Here is a 20,593-nt window from a genome sequence, read left to right on the forward strand (position 1 = left end):
TGAATTGCTGAGGGTTATAAAAACCTGTTTATACTAAAATATTGCGCATTACATTTGTTTTAGAGCTCCAAAATTGGTTTATTTTAAGAGAAAATTTAAAAACGCAGTGTGCAGAAGAAACGAAATATCTGACGCGATGGGAAATTCCCTAAATAAATAAATATCTTGCTCGTTTTACAACTAATTACTGAAAAGACACTGGTGTCTTTTATAAGGTTGTGGATAAGTTTCCACCTTCTGCATTTATTCAATTTACAATTAAATTATTCAACTAATGTACTAAACCAAATATGTTTTTTTTGTTTTTTCGTGTTAAAGGTTCTTTTGTGCGAGGCCTTATTAAACGAACATACGTGGATCGTAGTTACAGTCTTCTTCGGTATGCTAAGATATAACGTGCAAGCTCTGCTTCAATACCAGTATTACTAGTTCATCTTTGAGGTGACTCGTTTATGTAGCGATTTGGGAAAGCGAACCTTTGGACGCACATTTGCTCTTTGCCGATAGTTCTTCAAAAACGGTGCAGAACTTACAGGTGTAGCAGCGAATCGGCGGTAGCAGAAAATGTATGCAGGAATTGGGAACAATAAAAGCGGTACCTGATTTTCAAACGATATGATACGAACGTTGTTTTACATTCAATCATATTCAGCAGTCAAACTTTGACGGGTGTTGACAATAAATCCGCCGGGTAAACTGAACGCCAACAACACGAAACGGGCCTAAATACTTGGTAATTAGCCTAACTTGGAAGTATTAGCATTACATGTGTCGCTTGTCCGCGTGCTTTAACCGCTTATCATGCAAAGGCCTTCGCCAAGAAATATCACACGTGACGCGAATAGTAAACTTAATTCTCTCATGTTTCGTTTGGCGGGAAAATCAATTAGCGTATGTCAATAAGATTAAATTACCACAAGAAGTGGCGTTACTGCTTGGGGCTTTTGTTTAGTTACATTGGTATGTTTGTTGTTAGGTTACGGCGCTTGGGTTGGCTTATTTATCATACCACAAGCTTACAAAACACGCTTACACCTGTAATCGAGGAAAATACAGACGAGTTCATGTATATAGCGTCGTAAAACAACAGCGCATGCGTGTTTAAGCGTGGGCAGACTTTTGTTGAAGTTTTACGCTGTGTAAAGTAGTTTAAGCGGTAAATATTCAAGTGCTTAACCGGTACTACGAGTTAATTGAAGTGTACTTAACCATTCGGCTGGTGTTACGCTAGAATTACGATCATATTGTTACGCATACAGGGAATGGTTACATAGTAGATAGAATTTGATTTATATTAGTTAGAGGGTTTACATTAATATATTTCGTTTACATTGCCGTACGGATTCGACGTCTTTATGAAAATGCACCCACGGTTCCATAGTTCACCTAAATATTCTCAGGTATTTGTTTACTAAGTTTTAATTAAGTATTTGTGGTAGTAGTAGCTGGTACGTCTTATGTATTATATATATACATCAAGTGCTTACTATGCCTAACTATTAAAATACTTATATACCTTTTTTCTCTTGGTAGCTTCTGTTTCATGTAAATGTGTTTCTACATATACAAATCCTAAATGGTTTAAAATGTTTCCCTATATTTTACCCAGGGAAGCAGTGGTTCTTATGCAGCAGATAGAAGTTATATTGATGATGGCAAACATAACGTTTCTGAAGAACCATTGGTAATACATTTATAACAGTAAATCATATAACCACATAGACAAACAGTATGTTCATGCTTCCCATACTGGTATGTACTTTAAAATCATAGAGCCAATTTATACATTACGTTACATTACCTTTTGTAGCAAGAGCAGCACGTTGTAAGTTTTTTCATTTGCTCAAATCACTCACAAAGTAACATACATGGTAACTCGTAAGCTGGCACGAGGTGTTAAACCTGTGTGATAACGACTGTCGTTTTCCGGCCACCAAGGACAAAGTAAGTTACATTCATTCATTCATTCAATAGTTAAACTTTTTTATTTGGAAGCATTGTTGGACTTTCAAGCTTAACTACACAGTTTATCATCAATGGATCAAATTTTACCATTTTGTTTTTTCAGCAAATGTCTGATTTGGAAAGCGAGACGATACTAAAGCAAAGAAAGGAGTTGCAACTATTAATAGGCGAGTTAAAAGACAGAGATAAAGAGCTGAACGAAATGGTTGCCGCTCACCAGCAACAACTTTCAGCGTGGGAGCGTGACCGACGCCGTGTTGTGGAACTTGAACACAGGAACGAGAGGCTTGAGGGTAGAATGACTTTAATCAAGTTTTTCCCAATAAAGAGCCAACCAATTGGTTGTTTATGATCATAATATTACATTCCTACCTATATTTTATTATACAATTAATTTGAATAGGAGACTTAACAACTTTTTAACATTTCTAATTCTATTTTCAGTTGAAATCCGGAAGCGCAATGAACAACTTCGACTTTTGATTCAACGTTTAAAAATTTCTGATTCCCGACAGAAAACCAAAGATTCAATAATTGATACGACCAAACAAAAACTAGCGGAAGCTCAACATGAAATTGAATCGACATCTGCAGAAAAGAGGGACTTAGAGGTGCAGAGTCTGCTACGTGTTTATTGTTCAAAGTTCCATTTGTGTGGCTTACAAATGGATGGACAACAGAAAATTACTGGGTACAAGGTTCAACTTGAACCATTTAAGGCCTTATAGGGGGTACCCTGTATTTTTTTGCAATATGTAAATCAATAAACATTACAACCAATTAGGTGAAATTTGTTTTACATTTTGTGTATCTTACTATTATAGGCAAGGTTGAATTTGATTGATTTTTACTGAATTAATAAAGTTTGTGTTTATTTTAGAACATGAATGATGCGTTGAATACGTCCCTGTCCGATATTTCTTCTAAAATTGGGAGATTGGAAGCAAAAGAGCAAGAATTTTTCACACAATTACAACTAAAAGTAAGTATAGGTGACAGATCACACCTTCACAGCGTGTGCTATATGCAGGGCAGAGGTTCCTAAACAGTTTGGCCCCTGTTTACGAAACCTACAAAGTTCCCCCTTTAGTTTCAAAGTCAAAAAAATTTAGCAACGAATTTTAAGGTCAAGACGTTTTTTAACAGAATTTTTAATTTTTACATCCATTGCTGGGGAAAAAATCCAGGTGCCCGGCATGCCTCATAGCAAATTCAACTTTAATATTAAACAACCTAATATTTAATTTCCCTGTGAGTGAGGTTTTCCTCCGATTGATGCAAGGATTATTCCACTACCCCGAAACATTCCCTGCATTACAGGACGGTGATTTAGTTGAAGCTGAAAGCGAGATCCGTGAAATGAAATCAAAACTACGAAGAGTTGAAGTTGAACTGCACGAATGTAGGAAAAGCGCTGCAGCCGCTCATGTTGATTTAGAACAACAGAAAGCAAGATATAAACAGAGCAGAACAGAACTGGATAGAACCATAGGTAAGGGACTTGTAGTTGTAATTGTTCAATACCTATTGTATTAATAACAATGCTATTATTATACTTTTTGACGCAGTGTAAAGAAGTCTGCCATTATTTAGAAAAATTGTATTTCTCTTCTTGCTCAGGCTATGTTATTATGATCGATTGTTTTGCGTGTTTGAATTGAAGACTTATATTAAATTCCGCGAATCTGACCCTGATCTGATGTTCATATAGTTGAACGATTCTTGTATAGTGAAATACAGTAATAATCTGGTTCTAAGAAAACGTAACCAACAAAAATCAAGTCCAACCACTAGTTATTAATTGAGAAATATATATCCGCCCAAATAGATTCTATTTGAATAAAAAACTAACGATGCTATTTAGGCGAAATATATTTCTCAATTAATAACTAGTGGTTGGACTTGATTTCTGTTGGTTACGTTTTCATAGCACCAAATTATTATTTGAATTAAAGATGTTTATTTTTTTGCAGCTGAAATGGCAACAAAGACGGGAGATTTGATATCGGCTCGACAAGAACTAACAATGCTACGCGAAGAGGTCCAGAATTTAAAAAGGGACCTATATGCAAGTGGTAGGTTTATCGTTGTGTGTATATGACATTGGGATTATTCTATATGGGTGAGGTTCTACATAATGTCATGTGAACCAGAGTTGGCATTATAGTATTTCTCTGCAAATGCATGAAATAAAGGTGGAAATTTTTTATTTGTATTGAGTTTATTAGTGACCAAAGATCTGAAGAAGTTCATTTGCTCTTAGTGACCAAAGATTTGTCCCACAGTTTTAGTAATGGGACGATTTTGTCTAAATCCTGGTTCGGTCGTTTGTCACACTGTAGGACCTCACCCTGTTAAATAGAATAGACCCAAGATTTCTCCTATCATGCCATCCCTCTTATCTACAGTTTATTTTACAGAGGAACAAATTCGAAGGAAAGAAGAATTTATTGAACTTCAGAAGTCGAAACAGGAAAGAACAAACGTTGAGCTCGCTGCATTAAGACAAGTTAGTTTCATTTGCTTTAAATTCTATTTTTTTGATAATAATCTGCCATCTAAATGTCCTTGCTAATCAGTTGAATGGGCAGCCATATACCTGTGACGAAGTCTTGCGAAATGGCACAAAAATTTTGATTTGAATAAAATCTTAAGATATATTCAGATTCTTTAAAATGTTTATACTTGTGTGGAATGGCAACTCAGTGGCTTACTATAGCAAACACTGTGTGATGTTATAATACATCTTGTGTTACACCTGGTGTTTAAACTGTAGTATCTTAATGTATTTCAGTTGTATGAACGACAACAACAAGAACTTTCTGTACTGCAGTCTAACTTAGAAACTTCTCAGGAAATGTTATCAAAGCAGGAAGACCGTTTGAATGACTTAAGGTAAGTTTGGGTTGCATGTATTTTCTACCCTGCACTGTAGAAGTATTTTCTACCCTGCATGGTATGGCTTGCATATATTTTCTACCCTGCCACAAACGTTGTGTAGCGCTATGACTTAAGTGTATTTTCTACCCTGCACCATACACTGTATGCGCTTTAGCTCAGGAAGTGTGCAAAGGGGAAATGTGGAGTCAAAACCCAGTGTTCAAAACCAAAGTGAAATTTCATCAGAGACAATTAGTGATGGGAAGTCCGAGGCTGTGGATTGCTTGGAACAAATCAAAGAAGAGATAAAACAACTGAAACATAACATTGAAAATAGCTTAAGTTTTACCCAGATACCTCGAGCAGAAGTAGTTACCAGTTCTAACGATTCAGAGCAAGATGAATCAGTTCAGAAATGCACAAGTGTTGAAAAAGTAAAGTCAGCCGTTCAAAAATCCACAAGTGTTGAGAAAGTAAAGTCAGCAGTTAGACTCAGCTGTTCAGAAAGACTCGCTTTGATATTAAAAGCAGAGTATGACCAGGATTCTGTTCAGTTTCGTAAGATAGATTCAAGAATAAAACAAAAAGTTCTGCAGTCATCAAAAAACGGCCACAAAAATGAGATAACATTGTTATATAGATGCGACTCTAATATATCAACAGTAGCTGTAACAGAAATGACAGAAACAGACATTACTTCTTGCCCGTTGAATAATACAACAGAAATTGAATCAGCTCCCAGTGTTTCCGGCCACACTAGGCAAGGAAAGATAGAGAAAGAAAGTGAAACACCATTTCCAAGTGGAATGAAAATACAGAAAAAGGCAAATAAGAAGATGATAAAATTTTTAAGGTAGATCTAACTATTGTATATGGGTGATGTGTAGAATTTAGGTCATAGAGCCCTATTACCCTAAAAGTAGTCCTTTAATTAAATTATATCAGAAAAGTAAAGAACAATAGTTCAAAACATGAAAACTTTTGTAAAAGTTTAGCACCGAGTTCAACCTTATACAACCTAATTAATATACTAAACACTACCACCCTCAATTAGACGAATATTGTTCTATGGTTGAATACATATTATCTATAAAGGCTAGAGTATGTGTATTAATTGTTTAGAAAGTTCAAGTAAAAATGATTGCAATTAGCCAGGTAGTAAGAACTTTTAGTCAATTTCACTAAACTCTACTTTTAGAAATGCAACATAGCTTCATAGCCCACATATTTATAAGAGTTTGACCCATACCTGAGGTAACAATTTCACTAAACTCTACTTTTAGAAATGCAACATAGCTTCATAGCCCACATATTTATAAGAGTTTGACCCATACCTGAGGTAACAATTTCACTAAACTATACTTTTATAAATGCAAACATAGCTTCATAGCCCACATATTTATAAAAGTTTGACCCATACCTGAGGTAATTTGTAGGTTTATTTAAATTACTTCCATTAACACAATAAATCACAGCCATCATGCACTTGATTTGGATGCTGTTGAATGCTCAAGCCAAACTACAAATGATTTACTGGAAGAAGCCCAAAGATCTTCTGAGGTCGATCCACTTTCAATGTTCAATCAACATAAGAGAAGTCCAAGACCTCAAGTAAATGGAATGGAAGTAAGTTGAATGAATGTAAAAAGCAGCGTACCAACAAAAAACAAAATTTGTATATTGCATTTGTATATAAACCTGGCTTTCCCTTTTTTCAGAAACTGTTTTGATTTTTAAAACTTTGGTGATACCCATAGATCACGTTTGAGCATCCATTCATATAAAGAGAATTCTTCTTTGTTGGTATGCCTTTTTAGGGTTATAGTCTCCACTGCCATAGTCCCCATTGAGAAAACATATTTTTGTAAACATTGCAAACAAACTAGCAGTAGCAGTTAATAGGGGCATGGCAGTAAGTTAAATGTAGATTAAGGGTTATGTGGTCATAAAAAAGATTTTGATTGTCTAAACTGACTGTCATGAATCATAGTCTCAATGGAGGGTCTTAAACTCATTAGAAGGAATCTTGGACTGTTTTATTCAAGACCTCTGCCCTCAGTTAATTAATAGAGTATAGCCTATCCAAAAGTCCTGAACCACCACAACTGTCTTTGATCTTACAGTTTAACAACTTGAACTTTTATCTTTGACATGTAATTGTAGTCTTTATTTGGCAATTATTTAGAATGGGGTAAGTAAACAAACTTTCGGATATTGCTTGAATTAATTAAGTTATTGAATATACGTTCATACATGTTAAAAATAGGGGCCCAAACTCAAAGAAAAATGTGTGTATAACTTTAACAGACCTATATATTCATACATTTCAATCTTTGTTACTCCTGTAAACTCTCTCTTGCCAACATTCTGATGTTTTCATTCAGTTCCTCACATTGTTTCATTAGCTTCTTAATCTTGCGTTTTACTGATTCACTTTGTTTGGCAACTTTTGATTTCATCTCAATCCTGCTCTCTTCTTGGTCCTGTTAGTTCAGTATTGTATATTACTATCTCAGCATATTTTAATAGATAGCTCTTCTGGAAAAACGTAAATTTTGTTATACCCAAGTTGGACAGGCCATAATCACCAGCAGTTCATTTTAAAAAGAGTGTTCTATTTTATATGTGTAAGGTATAGAATATAAAACAAACAGATTTCATATATTTTGTGTAAATGGAACGTGCTCGACACTTATGCAACCAGTGTGACACAAATTTGTTCTATTTTTTTCAAGTATTCTCATAGTTCTTACATGTAGCTGTGACAGCCACTTGTTTGTCAAAACAGCCGTCACTACTTTGTCGTTGAACAGAAACTTCTTGATAGTAGATTGCTTGTGGATTTTGTTTGGATAAATTCTATGAACACCAACCACAAAATGCTTCTGCAGAGCTTGTGGTAACATGAACTCAACCTCTAGCGCAAGCTGGATCTGTATTGGAATGTAAAATACTTAATCAACTTTTGGGTAGTTTTATTATAAATTGTCACACAGGTAAACTTATTAATTTATCAAAATTAGAAATTCTTTTCAGTTGGTATTTTAAAATGCAATCAAACTGTAAGTAAGCCCTTTATTAAAAACTCAATCAAGATATACTTTGGTACGCCTTAAAGCATTCGTTTAGTACTGTAAAAATAATTTCTTGCTAGACAAATCAAAAAAATTACCAGCAAACAGCAGTCTACATGCTACAAAACTAGAAGAAACTGTTATCACTGCAATGTTGAACTAGTTCACAACCAACTTCATCCTATGTTTACTTCATGTTAACCACTAAACATGTTAGGCAACTACCTGCATTCCCATCTTTGCATCATTAGCTTGATTCTGAACACTTTTAATATCATCAACTGCCAACCCAACCAACAGGTTCATTACAATGATGGGCATCAATACAAGGAAGAAAGCAAATATACTGTAGGTTAGTTCAGGGTAGAATAAAGCTGTCTTCGAGTACTGCACATTGGAAAGATTGCGGTTTTGAAATATTCCAATAAAATTGATAACTTAACATTCTGAAAATGCCCTACCACGCTAAGTAATATATATTAAATTGGTAAGACATACTACGGAATCTGAACTTCAAGTCTACTTTAGCCCATCCTAGCCCAAGTTCTGCTTGGCATTGCAACTTACACAAGTTGTTGAGTTGCTGGCACTGCATTCATCTTGATCTGAGTAGAAGATTGTGCTGAAGTCCATTTCACCAATCATCATCACAGTTGTTTTGATAAGAGATCCCCACCATGTGTTAAACTCTGCCTGTGAACATTGGAATGTTTTTTTTGTAAAGAGTTGTTACATATTATTAGTCTTGAGATTCCAAATGGTTTATTAGTAAAGAGTTCACAGATTAAGAGATGGTTTACCTAAAGCTACCACAACAAATTGGTCTTTCAAGCTTAATAACGATGCACAATACAGCATAATAAATTGTACTTGCCTGATTTTGAAGCAGCATGTAAAAGAAATACGCAAATGCAATGATAAAAAGCAGGAAGGTGGCAAAAAACTTTGCGAAAGTTTTCACAATGTCGAGAATCATAATCACATAAATTCCAAGCGTAGGTAGCTTCCGTAAGAACAAAGCAAGAGTAAGCCAAGATGTCAACATACAGATGGCTGCAAGTTGCCACTGCCAATCCTGTTAATGCAAAGAACATTGACAGAATTCAATAGTTAATCACAAGAACTTAAATAAAAAAGAGTTTATTTGTTGTTGTAATCCAAAACATAGGTGTTAATTTAGAAGAGATCTTATGCAAAACTTTGATCTCGTCTGTTACATGACAGAACTTCTTTACTTTTATGGCATTATTTTAAACAGGTTAACACCAAACAAAGAGAATGTACATTTAGGTAAATATCCAAGGTTGCATACAAAGAAGAACTCTCACCTCTTTTATTCCTGTTAACTTGGTTTGTTCTGACCAATCCAGAACAGCTGTGATTGCCAAAGAATAAGAAGCAACTTCCATGTAGTTATCAAAAGATAGGAAGTATGCCAGCTTGGATTTCCAAGCTTGAAAAACCTGAAGAAAGTTCCAAATGTTTTCCCATTTATATTGAGCCAATTATATGTATTTTGAAAAATACCGTGTTGATCTTAACATTGCACACTGTGGTGATTAATAAGAAATAGTGGAAAAAATATATGACCTAAGATTGCCTCTATGTCTTGGACCCAACAGAAGAAACATTGTGTTCTCTCCATGAAACACTCTGTACTCCCTACGAAGCTGCATAAATGCAAAGCAATTACCTCCTTTAAAAGACTGAGACTTGCTACAACAAGAACCACTGAACTTAATGCTGTGTTAAAAACGTCCCCTCTTGACCCATACTGACAACAAGTGCAATCCTCTCTCTTCCAGTAAGCATTTGCACCATCTTTCAATTCAAAGCAAACATTTGAACCATTTCCTTTTATCTGAGGAAAAGTTATTTTATCTGAGAAAAAGCTCATAGGATGGTAAATGAGTTGAAGTGGGAAACTCTTGTGTGTTGTACTACATGCTGTATTAAGTTCCAATGTTTGTTGATTGTTCAAACTTTCAAGCAATCATAAAATGCATTGGCCAAAGAAACTTAAACTTTGGTTTATAACAACTTTAGGAGAAATGATTTTAAATAGCTAAAACTATATTACAGTATCTGTTTCTCTTGCAAAGGGTCAATCGGCATTCGTAGAAAATATTGAGTTTCAGTATTATACAATATTGGATAAATTTCAAATTCTCACAACACCTTTTACAAACTATTGTCAACCTTATATACTTACCACTACTCCATATGGTGGTGGTATTGACAGTAGATATGCAGAGAGTGCAGACAGAAAGACAAAGTAGACCAAGAGCAGTGCGTAGTAGATGTTTCTTCCGTATCTTGACCATTTGTAACTGAGAAGGTCCAGGACCAAAGGGTGATGTAAAAGTTGTGAACTGTTGTGGTTAACCTAATAAAAACAAAGAAAAGATTTAAGATTGTAAAGTCTCCAAGTTCTGTTTGGCTGATTTATGCTATAACCAATTTACCATAAGCAGCAATATGTTGTGCACAAAAACATGAAGCTAATTTTAACTTCTCAATGAAGACGTTTTTAGTTTTTACACCGAAGGTTTGAAATGAAATCCTATCGTACATATGTCATGTTTGTATTGAAACTTACCAAAAACATGAACTACTTACAATCAAGGCAAGCGGATGGTTATCCCTTAACACATGACTTGTATCTGAATAACTAGAACAGTTTTTCTCCATTGATCTATCATCATTAAAGCAATGCGGAGTATCCACCATCAACCCCATTTCACCAGCTGCTTCATGTAATTGCTTCCATGATGCACTTGTGTACATGTCATCCAAGAACTCAAAGTTAAACTCAACCTGTGCAATATTGTGATATGTATTTATATCATGATAGAATAATGAGATGTGAATTTACCTGCTTGATGTCAAGTTATAACATGGGGGTCTTATACACCAGACACACGTGATGCATTTATACAACTCATGCTTGCTGTCAAGTTATGACATGGATGTCTTGTTATACACCAAACACACATGGTGTATTCATACACCTAATGCTGACTGTCAAGGTATAACATGAGTCTCTTCTTACACACCAAACACATGTGATGCATTCATTCACCTCATGCTTATGACATGGGTTTCCTCTTATGCACCAGACACACATGAAACACAATTACACGCATCTCAACTACAAACATTGATATACACAAAACAACACTAGACCCTCATCCTACCCAGAATTCATCATCCTCAGGATCATAATCAGTAGACACCACAGTACATCTGTTGAACACAAGATCAGCAGTGTCCGGCATGCTCTTGATCATTTCTCTCAGTGGTGTGCTTATCAAACCAGTTTTCTCATTGATGACAGTCATGTTCCTTAACGCTGCTTTCCATTTTGAACCTTGAATTATCTCTTTTGCACAAGCCTAGTTAGAAGTATATTTCTTTATATTGGAAATAGGCAAGGGGGTAAGATCCTATAGTCGATTTGAGCCAGAGTTGACTCATTAACCCTACACCCAGTATATTACCAAACTATATACTGCAGTTAAATGAATGAATGAATGTAACTTGCTTTATTCTGGGGTGGCCAAGAAAACGACAGTCGTTATAATACGGGTGTTCTGTTTCATACCCTTGATGCCAGATTATGAATTATTGTGGGGGATTTTTTATTATTTTTTTTAATTACCACTTACCTTATGTCTATACTTTATAGCAAGGTCCAGAGGGTTGTATCCTTTCCCATCTCTTGCCGTTACACTTGCATCGTATTTCAACAGAAGCTTCACCATACTCGCACTACCTTCCATACATGCAATGTGGAGTGGTGTTGCCTGAATAAAGGAATTGCTAACTTATTATCAGTTTAAGGTTCCATACACCATTCTCAACTCCTCAAATTTACCAGAAAACCCTTTGATTGTGGCATCTAAATGATGCAAAGTAATAAAGGTATTGAGGTATTTGTAATACCTCAATAACAAAACCACATGGTGCGTAAGACCTAGAAAATTTATAGTATAAGTGTTGATTGTTTAGCGGCAAATTCATGACATTTGTCATAAAGTAGCATTTATTACAAGGTTTTCATTCTTACCCCATTGCTGTTCTGAACTGCAGTACTAGCACCAGCCTCCAACAAATGTAAAGCTGTTTTCGTGTAGTCATTCATCGCACAACAACTTAAAGCTGTTAACTGCTTGCTGTTGCTGAAACGAAAGGTTGTTGCACTTTGAGATTCATTGTGGGGGGTATAGACTATGAATACTTAATCCAATACTTATAAAGAATTCGTCTACCTGTGTTGTTGGACGATTTTTGGTGAACAATATGTTACTAACCGCCTTCTCTTTGTTGCTTTAATTATTTTATCTATGCTATCTTATCAGAAGATGTGGTTTGTTTATGTTATGATTGTTACATCATAATACTTACTGTTGATCAAGATTGGCACGTTGTTCAACCAAACAGAACGCAGCATCTTCTTTTCCATTCAAAGCAGCATTTATCAGCGGTGTATTACCCTCCTTATCCCTTGAACATATTTGGCCAGGGTCGAAGTCCAGTATGATCTTGATAACCTGTGGTCAACCATGTACTTTGAATGTATGTATATTTGTACTTTGACAGATATTAACAACACTAAATATAGTAGTCCAAGTATGAGGTGGGCTATAAAAAAGAAGCGGCTTTCCACCTAAGACTCGGTTATACCATTTATTCTTGGCTGACTTTTGACTGTACAGTCTTACGCTTTTAATGTACCGTCTTACATTTATTCTTCAATCCAAGCTAAGTCACCCAGTTAGAACCCTAGTTAAATACAAACCTCTGTGTGTCCATTCTGTGCAGCCAGATGGATTGGCAGTTTCCCTCTGTCACATTTCTTCCATTTTTTATCAAACTTTTCCAGAAGTAGTCGAACAACATGATGATACCCAAGTGTGGATGCAATATGGAGGGCAGTGTTGCCTTGTGGATCTTTCAGGCCTACAGAGGAACTACTAAGTTTGTGGCAGATCAAAACCTGGAACACAAATTGTCAGCTTAATACCTTGCATATTAAAAATAAAGGAAAAAATGTATCTTATTTCTCCTTGAGTAGCGGGAACAGTGACAGTAACACGACTGTTTTTTTTTTAAAGATGTATGTCACTTAAATACTACATAAAACTTTGTGTGTTTGTGTCTGATTATTTTAGGGTTGTCAAGAACACATACGCTTAGCATCCTTGAACCAGTTTCTATAGAACTAGACGCACTTACCACTTTGAAGGGTGTCGGACAAAACTATAATTCCATCAAATGAAGGTTTTAAGAGATAAAATCAGAACATAAGTTTAAACACATATTTGTCCATATGCTTACTTTGAGCACTAATGCGAAATGGTTAATGTATTTTAAATGATCCCTAAACCTCACCTTGACCACTTCAAGTCTATTAGCTTCCACTGCCCAATGTAAACAAGTCTTATGCATATGATCCTCAAACTGGCAATATCCATGATTTTCCAGCAAGTAGTAAAGTGCTTCAATGCTACCATAGTGGGCAGCCAACACTATAGGAATAATCCTGCTACAATCTTCTGCTCTTGGATTTGCTCCTCTGTCAAAAATAAAGTTGAAAAAAGGTTTAGGGTATTTAAGAACATAAGAAATCAACCATAACCAAAAGTCGCCGAATGAAGCAACACACACACACACATGACAATAGAGACATTTTTCCAGTAAAACTTACATTAAAAGAACAGCTGGGTAGCAAATTACTTCACCTAAAAATGAAATAACACAGACAATAGTGTCAGAAATCCTGCACAACAGGGTCATTTTTTCAGTTAAAACTTACGTTACTGAAACAGTTGTGCAGCAAATTACTGCTATAATAGAAATCATCCAATTCTTACCTTGATACTAAATACTGAAGGACATCAGTATGGTTGAACCTTGCTGCAAAATGTAGAGCTGTTTTCCCTTCGTTATTCTTATGATTAACATCAACATTCCCCTTTAAAAGTAACTTAATGATGTCCAATCCCCCAATTGAAGCTGCTAATATAAGAGGAGTGTTTCCTTTCTGGTTTTCCTTGGATAGGAGGTTGCCACCCACATCTGAATAAATGAACATTAGTTACATTTTTATACTGGAATGGCTGGGATGTGAGGTTAAAACATAGGTGATCTAATACGTCTTGTGCTTGTTTTCCAGGTACTGCATTTTTTAATTTTCCGGTATTTGTTTAAATAGCTGTAAATTGGACAATCCATTGGTGATGCTTGGGTTGGAGCAATTACCATATAAGTGTATCAGCTAAGGATATACATTGTTGTAAAATAATTATAGAATAGCACAAATACCATTAAACTAGCAAAGAGAGAAAAATCAAGTTTTCTAATAATATAATAATATTCTCAACAAATTTATATTTTGCCGAAAAATAGCCTTGTCACTCTCTTCTTAAAATAGCAGTAAATATATAGTTTATTTCAACAGCATTGTAATTGTTACATCATAAAGCTCACTGTTCATTATGTTACTAACTGCCTTCTCTTTGATATACATGCCCACAATAGTGGCAGTATTGTGTATTGAACACATACCAACTGGTTATGATGCAAGGGACTTTACATCAAGACTAATATCGAACACATATCAACAGACTATGGTGCAAGGGACTTTACATTAAGACTAATGAGTAATACAGCTTCAACAGAAACCATACAGCTTCTGTTTAAATTTACATCAAATCTTGATTTTAAAAATAATTCAAAAGTAGCAGAAAAAACAATAATTTATTTTCACCATATTCCAAGAGTATTTCAACTGCTTCTAAGTTCCCCTTCTCACAAGCCACGTGAAGTGGAGTGTTTTTCATTCCATCCACCATGTGTTGAAGTTCATGAAGAAGTTGTGTGTCTTTTGCTTGTTGTAGAATTAACCGACACACATAACTGTTACCTGTGGCGTAAAAGTCTATGGTTAGCATTTTGTTTGTTCATAGATAAATTATTTAGTTAGCTGGCTTCGGTTAGATGTAAATGCAATTTATTTCTTAGCTTGTTATTTGGTTTATTGGTTATTGGTTTATTATAATATGATTTACAGAGAATATAAATTAGTTGTCACTGATGAGTTGTTTGAAATGTCAGTTATACAGAGAGCACACCCACAAAGTTACATATGTGGTAACACGCAAGTTGGCGAAGTGTGTCCACCCCAGCCATGGTGGAATAAAACAAGTTTAACAATTCATTGATCATGGAATAAGCTTGGCAAAACTGCACACACAATAATACATTACTACCAATACAACAGTTACCTTCAGAAGCTGCATAATGCAATGCAGTCCACCCATGACCATCCTTTATTTTCATATCAGCATTAGACTTCACCAGTAATTTAGCCGTATCTTTCTTATCATGGGCCGCACATATAAGTAAAGCAGTTCTCCCATAATTATCCTGGTGGTCAATCAGTTGTGCTGCTTTTGAAGGTGCTGCTTTAGGTCCACACTATAAGACATAACATCAATGTGGGTAATGGGACAACCTAGGCCTAAAAATATATCCCATAGCATGCCTGGCTACAGAACAACTAGGACATCTGGTATTTTAAACGCTAAAACATTACTTTTATGAAGATAATGTAAAATTACAGATTATGTGACTTGCAGTAGGACTTGAACTATATTAATAGTCAGGACAAAACTTTAACATATCTAATATAAAATCCTTTTGGTGGCATAAGGTAGGACCTCAACAACATAGACAGAATACTAAACACATAGGCTAAATATAAATCCTTTGCTTCTGATGTGGCTTGCAGTAGGACCTCACCCATATAGAATATCAAATAGACAAATACATAACTTTAACAAAACTCTCGGCAGGCATAAATTCAGTATCACAAGAACTGAGTGCAAGTCATGAGTTACCTTTGTTATAAAACTGGTCTCACACTGGTTTCGTTTCAGAAAATGTGTCACAAGTTGCACAGCAGCACAAATGTTGTTGTGTTTTGCTGCCCAGTGTAAAGGAGTCATACCATTGTCATCTTTTACCTGTAGAGTATCACACATTCTTTAACCTAATGTAGAAATTAAGTGAATTCACTTAAAAAATTGCCGCCAATAAATATTTCATAAATATATCATAGAAACAAAATCTGCTGGCCATGAACTGACTTTCTGGCACAATTAAGATTTCATAGACTTTGTTAATTCTTGAATAAGCAACTGTTTGCCAACATTTTTATACTGAAGAATGTTATATTATTTACAATATGAATGAATAAATGAATGCAACTTACTTTATCCTCGGGTGGCCGAAAAACGACAGTCGTTTTAACACGGTTGTTCTGTTTCATACACCACGTACCAGTTTTTTTTTATGTATGGATAATAATTTGCTTGGACAGCCTATTAGTGACCACTGGGTTAAAGCAATAATTATATCTAAGTTTTTAAATTCAATGCAGTGTGTAAGAAATTCACCTCAGTTAACATTTTGTCATTTCCCCAAGTTAACAACTTCCTTAGACTTGTCTCTTCATTTACACAAACACTCTTCAGTGGTTCGTACTCTTCGTTTTCAACCTAATTAATATTTATGATATTAGTAATATTATAGTGGGGGTAAGGTGAGACAAGTTGTCATTCTCCTTACTTGTCCCATTTCATAGTAAACAAAGAATATTTACAGAATTATATAACCATAGTCTCACGACTCAAAAAGAATATTGTTAATTGTTTAAAATAGGGAACAGGAGAAATTGGGTGCTAACGGTATACATTTTAGTTTTCACAGTAACAACGCACTAATTATGATACAGTAATGCTTATCATAAGTCCACATACCATTAGTGCAATGGTGGATATTTTACACAGTAAGTTACTTTTGTTTTTCTTATACACAATAAAAGAGACCGATACAATTGGAGAGAATGTTAGAAAAAGGCACCAGCTGTTAGAAAAAGGCACCACCAGTATAACTTACCATCTCTATCTTAGAATCGTCATTCCTAAACTTTCCTTGTGCTGCGTAATGTATTGCTGTTGCTCCTTTGTTGTCCTTTATAAATATATCAAGTTGGGGTGCTGAAACATAATATGGGTGGTAATGTCTGAAAAACAATATCATATTTCGTAATATAGGTAAACAGCTTCGGACTGTACATTATAAGATTCAATATACAAGTTTTGATTGATTGTCACTTCGATAAAAAATGTATTAAATCCAAGAAAATATTGCATCGATGACAAAAAACTGGCAATAAATATAGAGAAATAAAATAGTTACATATGTACTTAACAAATAACATATATTAGAGTGGGGGAAGATGGGACATCTTTAGCACATAATATCCAAATATCCTGACCGTGTTTTAAACAATTAACAACGGTCTATAGGAACCGTGAGGATACGGTTATATAAATCCTTGAGTGTATTTTGTTAACTACCAAGTGGGACGGGAAAATGGAATGAAAAGTTGTCCCATCTTTCCCTACTCTACTATATATATACACATGTAGATGCAAACATAGATACATACATACAGCATATAATCATGTACCTGATTCTCCCGATACTTTCGAATAATCATACAATAGTTGACACATCCTTGTGTTATCTTTCTGTGCAGCAATATGAAGGGCAGTCAACCCTTGTATGTCCTTGCGGTTAATTTTCAAAGCCAATACCTTTCTTTTAAACTTTGTCTTTGGCACCAGCTTCCCTTGACCAAACTGCTGTAGAACCTTAAGCTCTGTTTCAAGCAGTGCCAGGTTTTCATTTTTAACTGCCTGTTGTTTTAACAAGATTATGTTTATTTAGAAATTATAACAGCTGATTTTAGAATACCTTTTCTATTTGTTTTTCTATTTGTGTTTTTTTATTTGCATAGCTGCAGTTTAATCTAAAAAATTAGTTTTATATTAAAACTACATTGTCGATTATAAAACATAGTTTCAGTCATCATTTTCTATAAAACTGTTGCTAGTACTTTAATAGGTAAAGTTACTGTTTTTTATATATTTTCATTTTACCATTTTCTATTTTTCTATGAATAAATTGATCAAAGATTAACATTTCAATACCAACATACCAGCCCAAACTAAAACTATCTTCAGTGATGTCGCAGTTAAATAAATGTATTCTTTACCTATATCATACACATCATAAATTAGACTTACCTGGTGTAGAGAGATATGTTCTATCTTGGTTTCTTTCAATGTCCTTTCATTCCAATGTTTGGGTTCAAAGGTCAGGATTAAATGTTCTGGTTTTAAAAACGATGTCATTTTAACTTTTGCTTGGAATTACTAAAATCTTAAGCAGTCCAGTATAGCGACTGTTGCCTATATGAGCGTTACCCACATTTACCGATTTAACAATAAGGTTTTGAACAAACAGGCTGTGCAAATGCAGACATAGCTTAGCCCTTTATCGCTCAGCCCTGAATAAATATTTCATTTAAGAAGAATAATCATCAATCTGTTTGTTAATTGTTGACAAAACGCACATAACTGTAACTCAAACAAATGGGACAACAGATTAAAGTTCTATTTCGTTGACTTTAACTATTTGACTGCGATCATATTTTACTGAAAGGAACCGTGACTTGTAGGTCTGCATTGTCTTTTATCAATTTTGGCTTCTGTGTATAAAATATCTGAATTTTTGATTTAAAAAATATTATATAGTACAGTGGAGTAAGATGGATACCGATATGAATTAATATTTCCTGATCATGTTTTTAACAACTAACAACGCTCTTTTTGAGGGGTGAGAATAAGTTTATATATTTTCGTAAACATTTCTTGGTTTACTAAATGCGACAAAAAAAAACAATAAATACATCGACCATCTTACCCCAACCCACATACATTTAAGTGTGTTGAGTGAATATTCCAAACAAACAGTGACTGGCAGTGATTGATTGTTTAGATACATGAACAAATATCACTATTGTCTCAACAAACAGATTATTCCCAAATAACCAGATGCCTACTATTAATTATAAATATACTCTATTAACATCTCGTATATGTGATCTGGTGGACTTAGAAACAATTTATTTATATTTTATTACTTTTAATAAAATAAATCTTTCACCCTTTTTTTAAATTTAGGTTAAATTTTTTTACCTTTTTAAATTTAGGTTAAAATAAGAAAAAGTTAGGGAAGACTTGGTATACCTACATTCATTAAACAACCTTTATAACATGCTGCTTCTGTTGCTTCTAGCCTAATGTAACCCTTAAAATTGCTCGTATTGTAAATTTCTATATGGAAAAAACTTATACTTGTTGTATCAACATTTTATCGGCCATTTAGAGACAAAATACTTTGGCCTTGCTGCCTAGCCGGTTGGCAGATTAACCCTGTTTTTTTTTTTACCAGAACCGCAATTTCGAATATTACATTCACATCACCTTTTTTTACAGAGCTCTGGTAGTTCTCCTACAAGCAAGTTACAGCGTCTGCTGTCTGAGTCTCGTGAGATGGTTCACAACCTCGAGCGAACAGCGCTGTCCCCTTCTCCCAGGTCGAGCTATAGAAGCAGAAGTACAGAACAAAGATATTAAATACTTGGATTTTGGCTGTGACGGCAAAAATTTTGGCCAAGTGACGTTTTAACGTCCTATTTAGGTCGTCTTTATCAGGGAAAAAATTAGCTGAAATTTTTGCGAAAATTGGGTATAAGCTTGTACGTTTGTAGAAGGGATAATTATTGAAATGAAATACAACTGTTCGGCAAAACTGAACAAATGATACTTAGGTCATAAAATTTCCTAATCTGTAAATTTTTTTAATAAAATTTGCCAATCTGTCAAACTGTAATAACGATTTTATTCACATTTATGTTTAGAAATTCATATATTAATAAAACTGAATGTTTACATTAATACTAAGTGCCTTAAACATGGTCTTTACCTCCAGAATAATATTCAACATTCAGTTCTTATGCACTTGAAATTCTATCTTGAACCATTTTAAGTTTATGTAAGTTTATGATCTCTGCATTTCTTAAGTAATACTTTTTCTATGTTACTGACTGTGTTATTTTCTGCTTGCCAAAATTATATTCTGGTTTTTCGAAAATAAATTAGTTTTTTTACCTGTTGTGTTCGAATTCGCCAATTTGTCTTTTGTTTTTTGAACACCAGTCTATGCTCGCCCAGCAAATCACCAAACAGGTAGGATGAAAGACAGCTATCGTTGCACAACGGGCATGTTGGCCTCATACACACTTGCCTTGCAAGTTTCCATTGGCAGTTGGAATGCTGTAATTATTGCAAGTGCTTTGGCGGTGGGCACATATCTTGGTTAAAATCAGCTGCGCCGCTTTTCGCACCCACGCAAGCACCGCGAAGCAACGTTCGTTCATATGAATACACACGCCACTAATGTTAACCTATTAGCTGGATTTTATACCCATCGCACCTACACTTGTGAAAGTTAAAAAACTTAATGATTATGTTGCGCCGATAGAAAGCACTGATGCATATTTCATGATACAACGTAGTATGAACGAACCTCGTGCCAGCTTACGAGTTACCATGTATGTTACTTTGTGGGTGATTAGTTTTGGGAGGATTTTTTCATTTTTTATGTATGGCTGATAATTTAGACAACCCATTAGTGACCACTGGGTTGGAGCAATTGCCGTTAAGTGTCTTGCCCAAGGACACATACGCCCACAA

The 20,593-nt window shown here is 34.8% G+C and overlaps 2 protein-coding genes across 4 annotated transcripts; one reads left to right on the forward strand and one right to left on the reverse strand.

The window, feature by feature from the left end:
* Window positions 1-1,093: 1,093 nt before the first annotated feature.
* On the forward strand, window positions 1,094-20,013 carry LOC149741212 (coiled-coil domain-containing protein 62-like). 2 transcript variants are annotated; one of them, XM_089881987.1, is made up of 11 exons: window positions 1,094-1,400; window positions 1,610-1,684; window positions 2,069-2,258; window positions 2,410-2,576; window positions 2,846-2,947; window positions 3,286-3,457; window positions 3,939-4,040; window positions 4,386-4,474; window positions 4,760-4,860; window positions 6,321-6,471; window positions 6,564-6,637. In XM_089881987.1, the coding sequence occupies exons 1-11, from the start codon at window positions 1,356-1,358 to the stop codon at window positions 6,573-6,575; spliced, it is 1,206 nt and encodes a 401-aa protein (XP_089738113.1). In that variant the 5' UTR covers window positions 1,094-1,355; the 3' UTR covers window positions 6,576-6,637. The 2 variants fall into 2 exon arrangements, with proteins under 2 accessions (XP_089738113.1, XP_089738045.1); XM_089881919.1 differs by lacking the exon at window positions 6,564-6,637 and adding an exon at window positions 19,334-20,013 and having other exon boundaries at window positions 1,096-1,400.
* Window positions 6,267-18,187, reverse strand: LOC149741213 (transient receptor potential cation channel subfamily A member 1 homolog). Of its 2 annotated transcripts, none has more exons than XM_089879911.1 (24): window positions 18,080-18,187; window positions 17,461-17,689; window positions 16,884-16,984; window positions 16,382-16,483; window positions 15,824-15,949; window positions 15,209-15,401; window positions 14,692-14,847; window positions 13,796-14,000; window positions 13,314-13,497; window positions 12,721-12,918; window positions 12,327-12,472; window positions 11,989-12,100; window positions 11,588-11,725; window positions 11,117-11,314; window positions 10,539-10,736; window positions 10,132-10,305; window positions 9,613-9,780; window positions 9,248-9,382; window positions 8,790-8,994; window positions 8,487-8,608; window positions 8,145-8,306; window positions 7,599-7,778; window positions 7,169-7,328; window positions 6,267-6,451 (listed from the first exon to the last, which is right to left on the reverse strand). In XM_089879911.1, the coding sequence occupies exons 1-23, from the start codon at window positions 18,185-18,187 to the stop codon at window positions 7,182-7,184; spliced, it is 3,687 nt and encodes a 1,228-aa protein (XP_089736037.1). In that variant the 3' UTR covers window positions 6,267-6,451; window positions 7,169-7,181. The 2 variants fall into 2 exon arrangements, with proteins under 2 accessions (XP_089736037.1, XP_089736117.1); XM_089879991.1 differs by having other exon boundaries at window positions 7,155-7,328.
* Window positions 20,014-20,593: the final 580 nt, after the last annotated feature.

This window comes from Ciona robusta, chromosome 1 (assembly GCF_009617815.1).
Source record: "Ciona robusta chromosome 1, ASM961781v2".
In the NCBI taxonomy this organism is placed as follows: Eukaryota; Metazoa; Chordata; class Ascidiacea; order Phlebobranchia; family Cionidae; genus Ciona; species Ciona robusta.

Bases quoted from the DNA above. Each gene is read 5' to 3' on its own strand.
- LOC149741212 (XM_089881919.1), top strand. From the start codon at position 1,356: ATGAAAATGCACCCACGGTTCCATAGTTCACCTAAATATTCTCAG. The intron at 1,685-2,068 runs GTAATACATTTA...TTGTTTTTTCAG, and splicing joins ACGTTTCTGAAGAACCATTG to CAAATGTCTGATTTGGAAAG. The intron at 2,259-2,409 runs GTAGAATGACTT...TTCTATTTTCAG, and splicing joins CAGGAACGAGAGGCTTGAGG to TTGAAATCCGGAAGCGCAAT.
- LOC149741213 (XM_089879911.1), bottom strand. From the start codon at position 18,187: ATGACATCGTTTTTAAAACCAGAACATTTAATCCTGACCTTTGAACCC. The intron at 11,315-11,587 runs GTAAGTGGTAAT...ACTTCTAACTAG, and splicing joins CTATAAAGTATAGACATAAG to GCTTGTGCAAAAGAGATAAT. The intron at 7,779-8,144 runs GTAGTTGCCTAA...ATTCCAATACAG, and splicing joins ATGCAAAGATGGGAATGCAG to ATCCAGCTTGCGCTAGAGGT.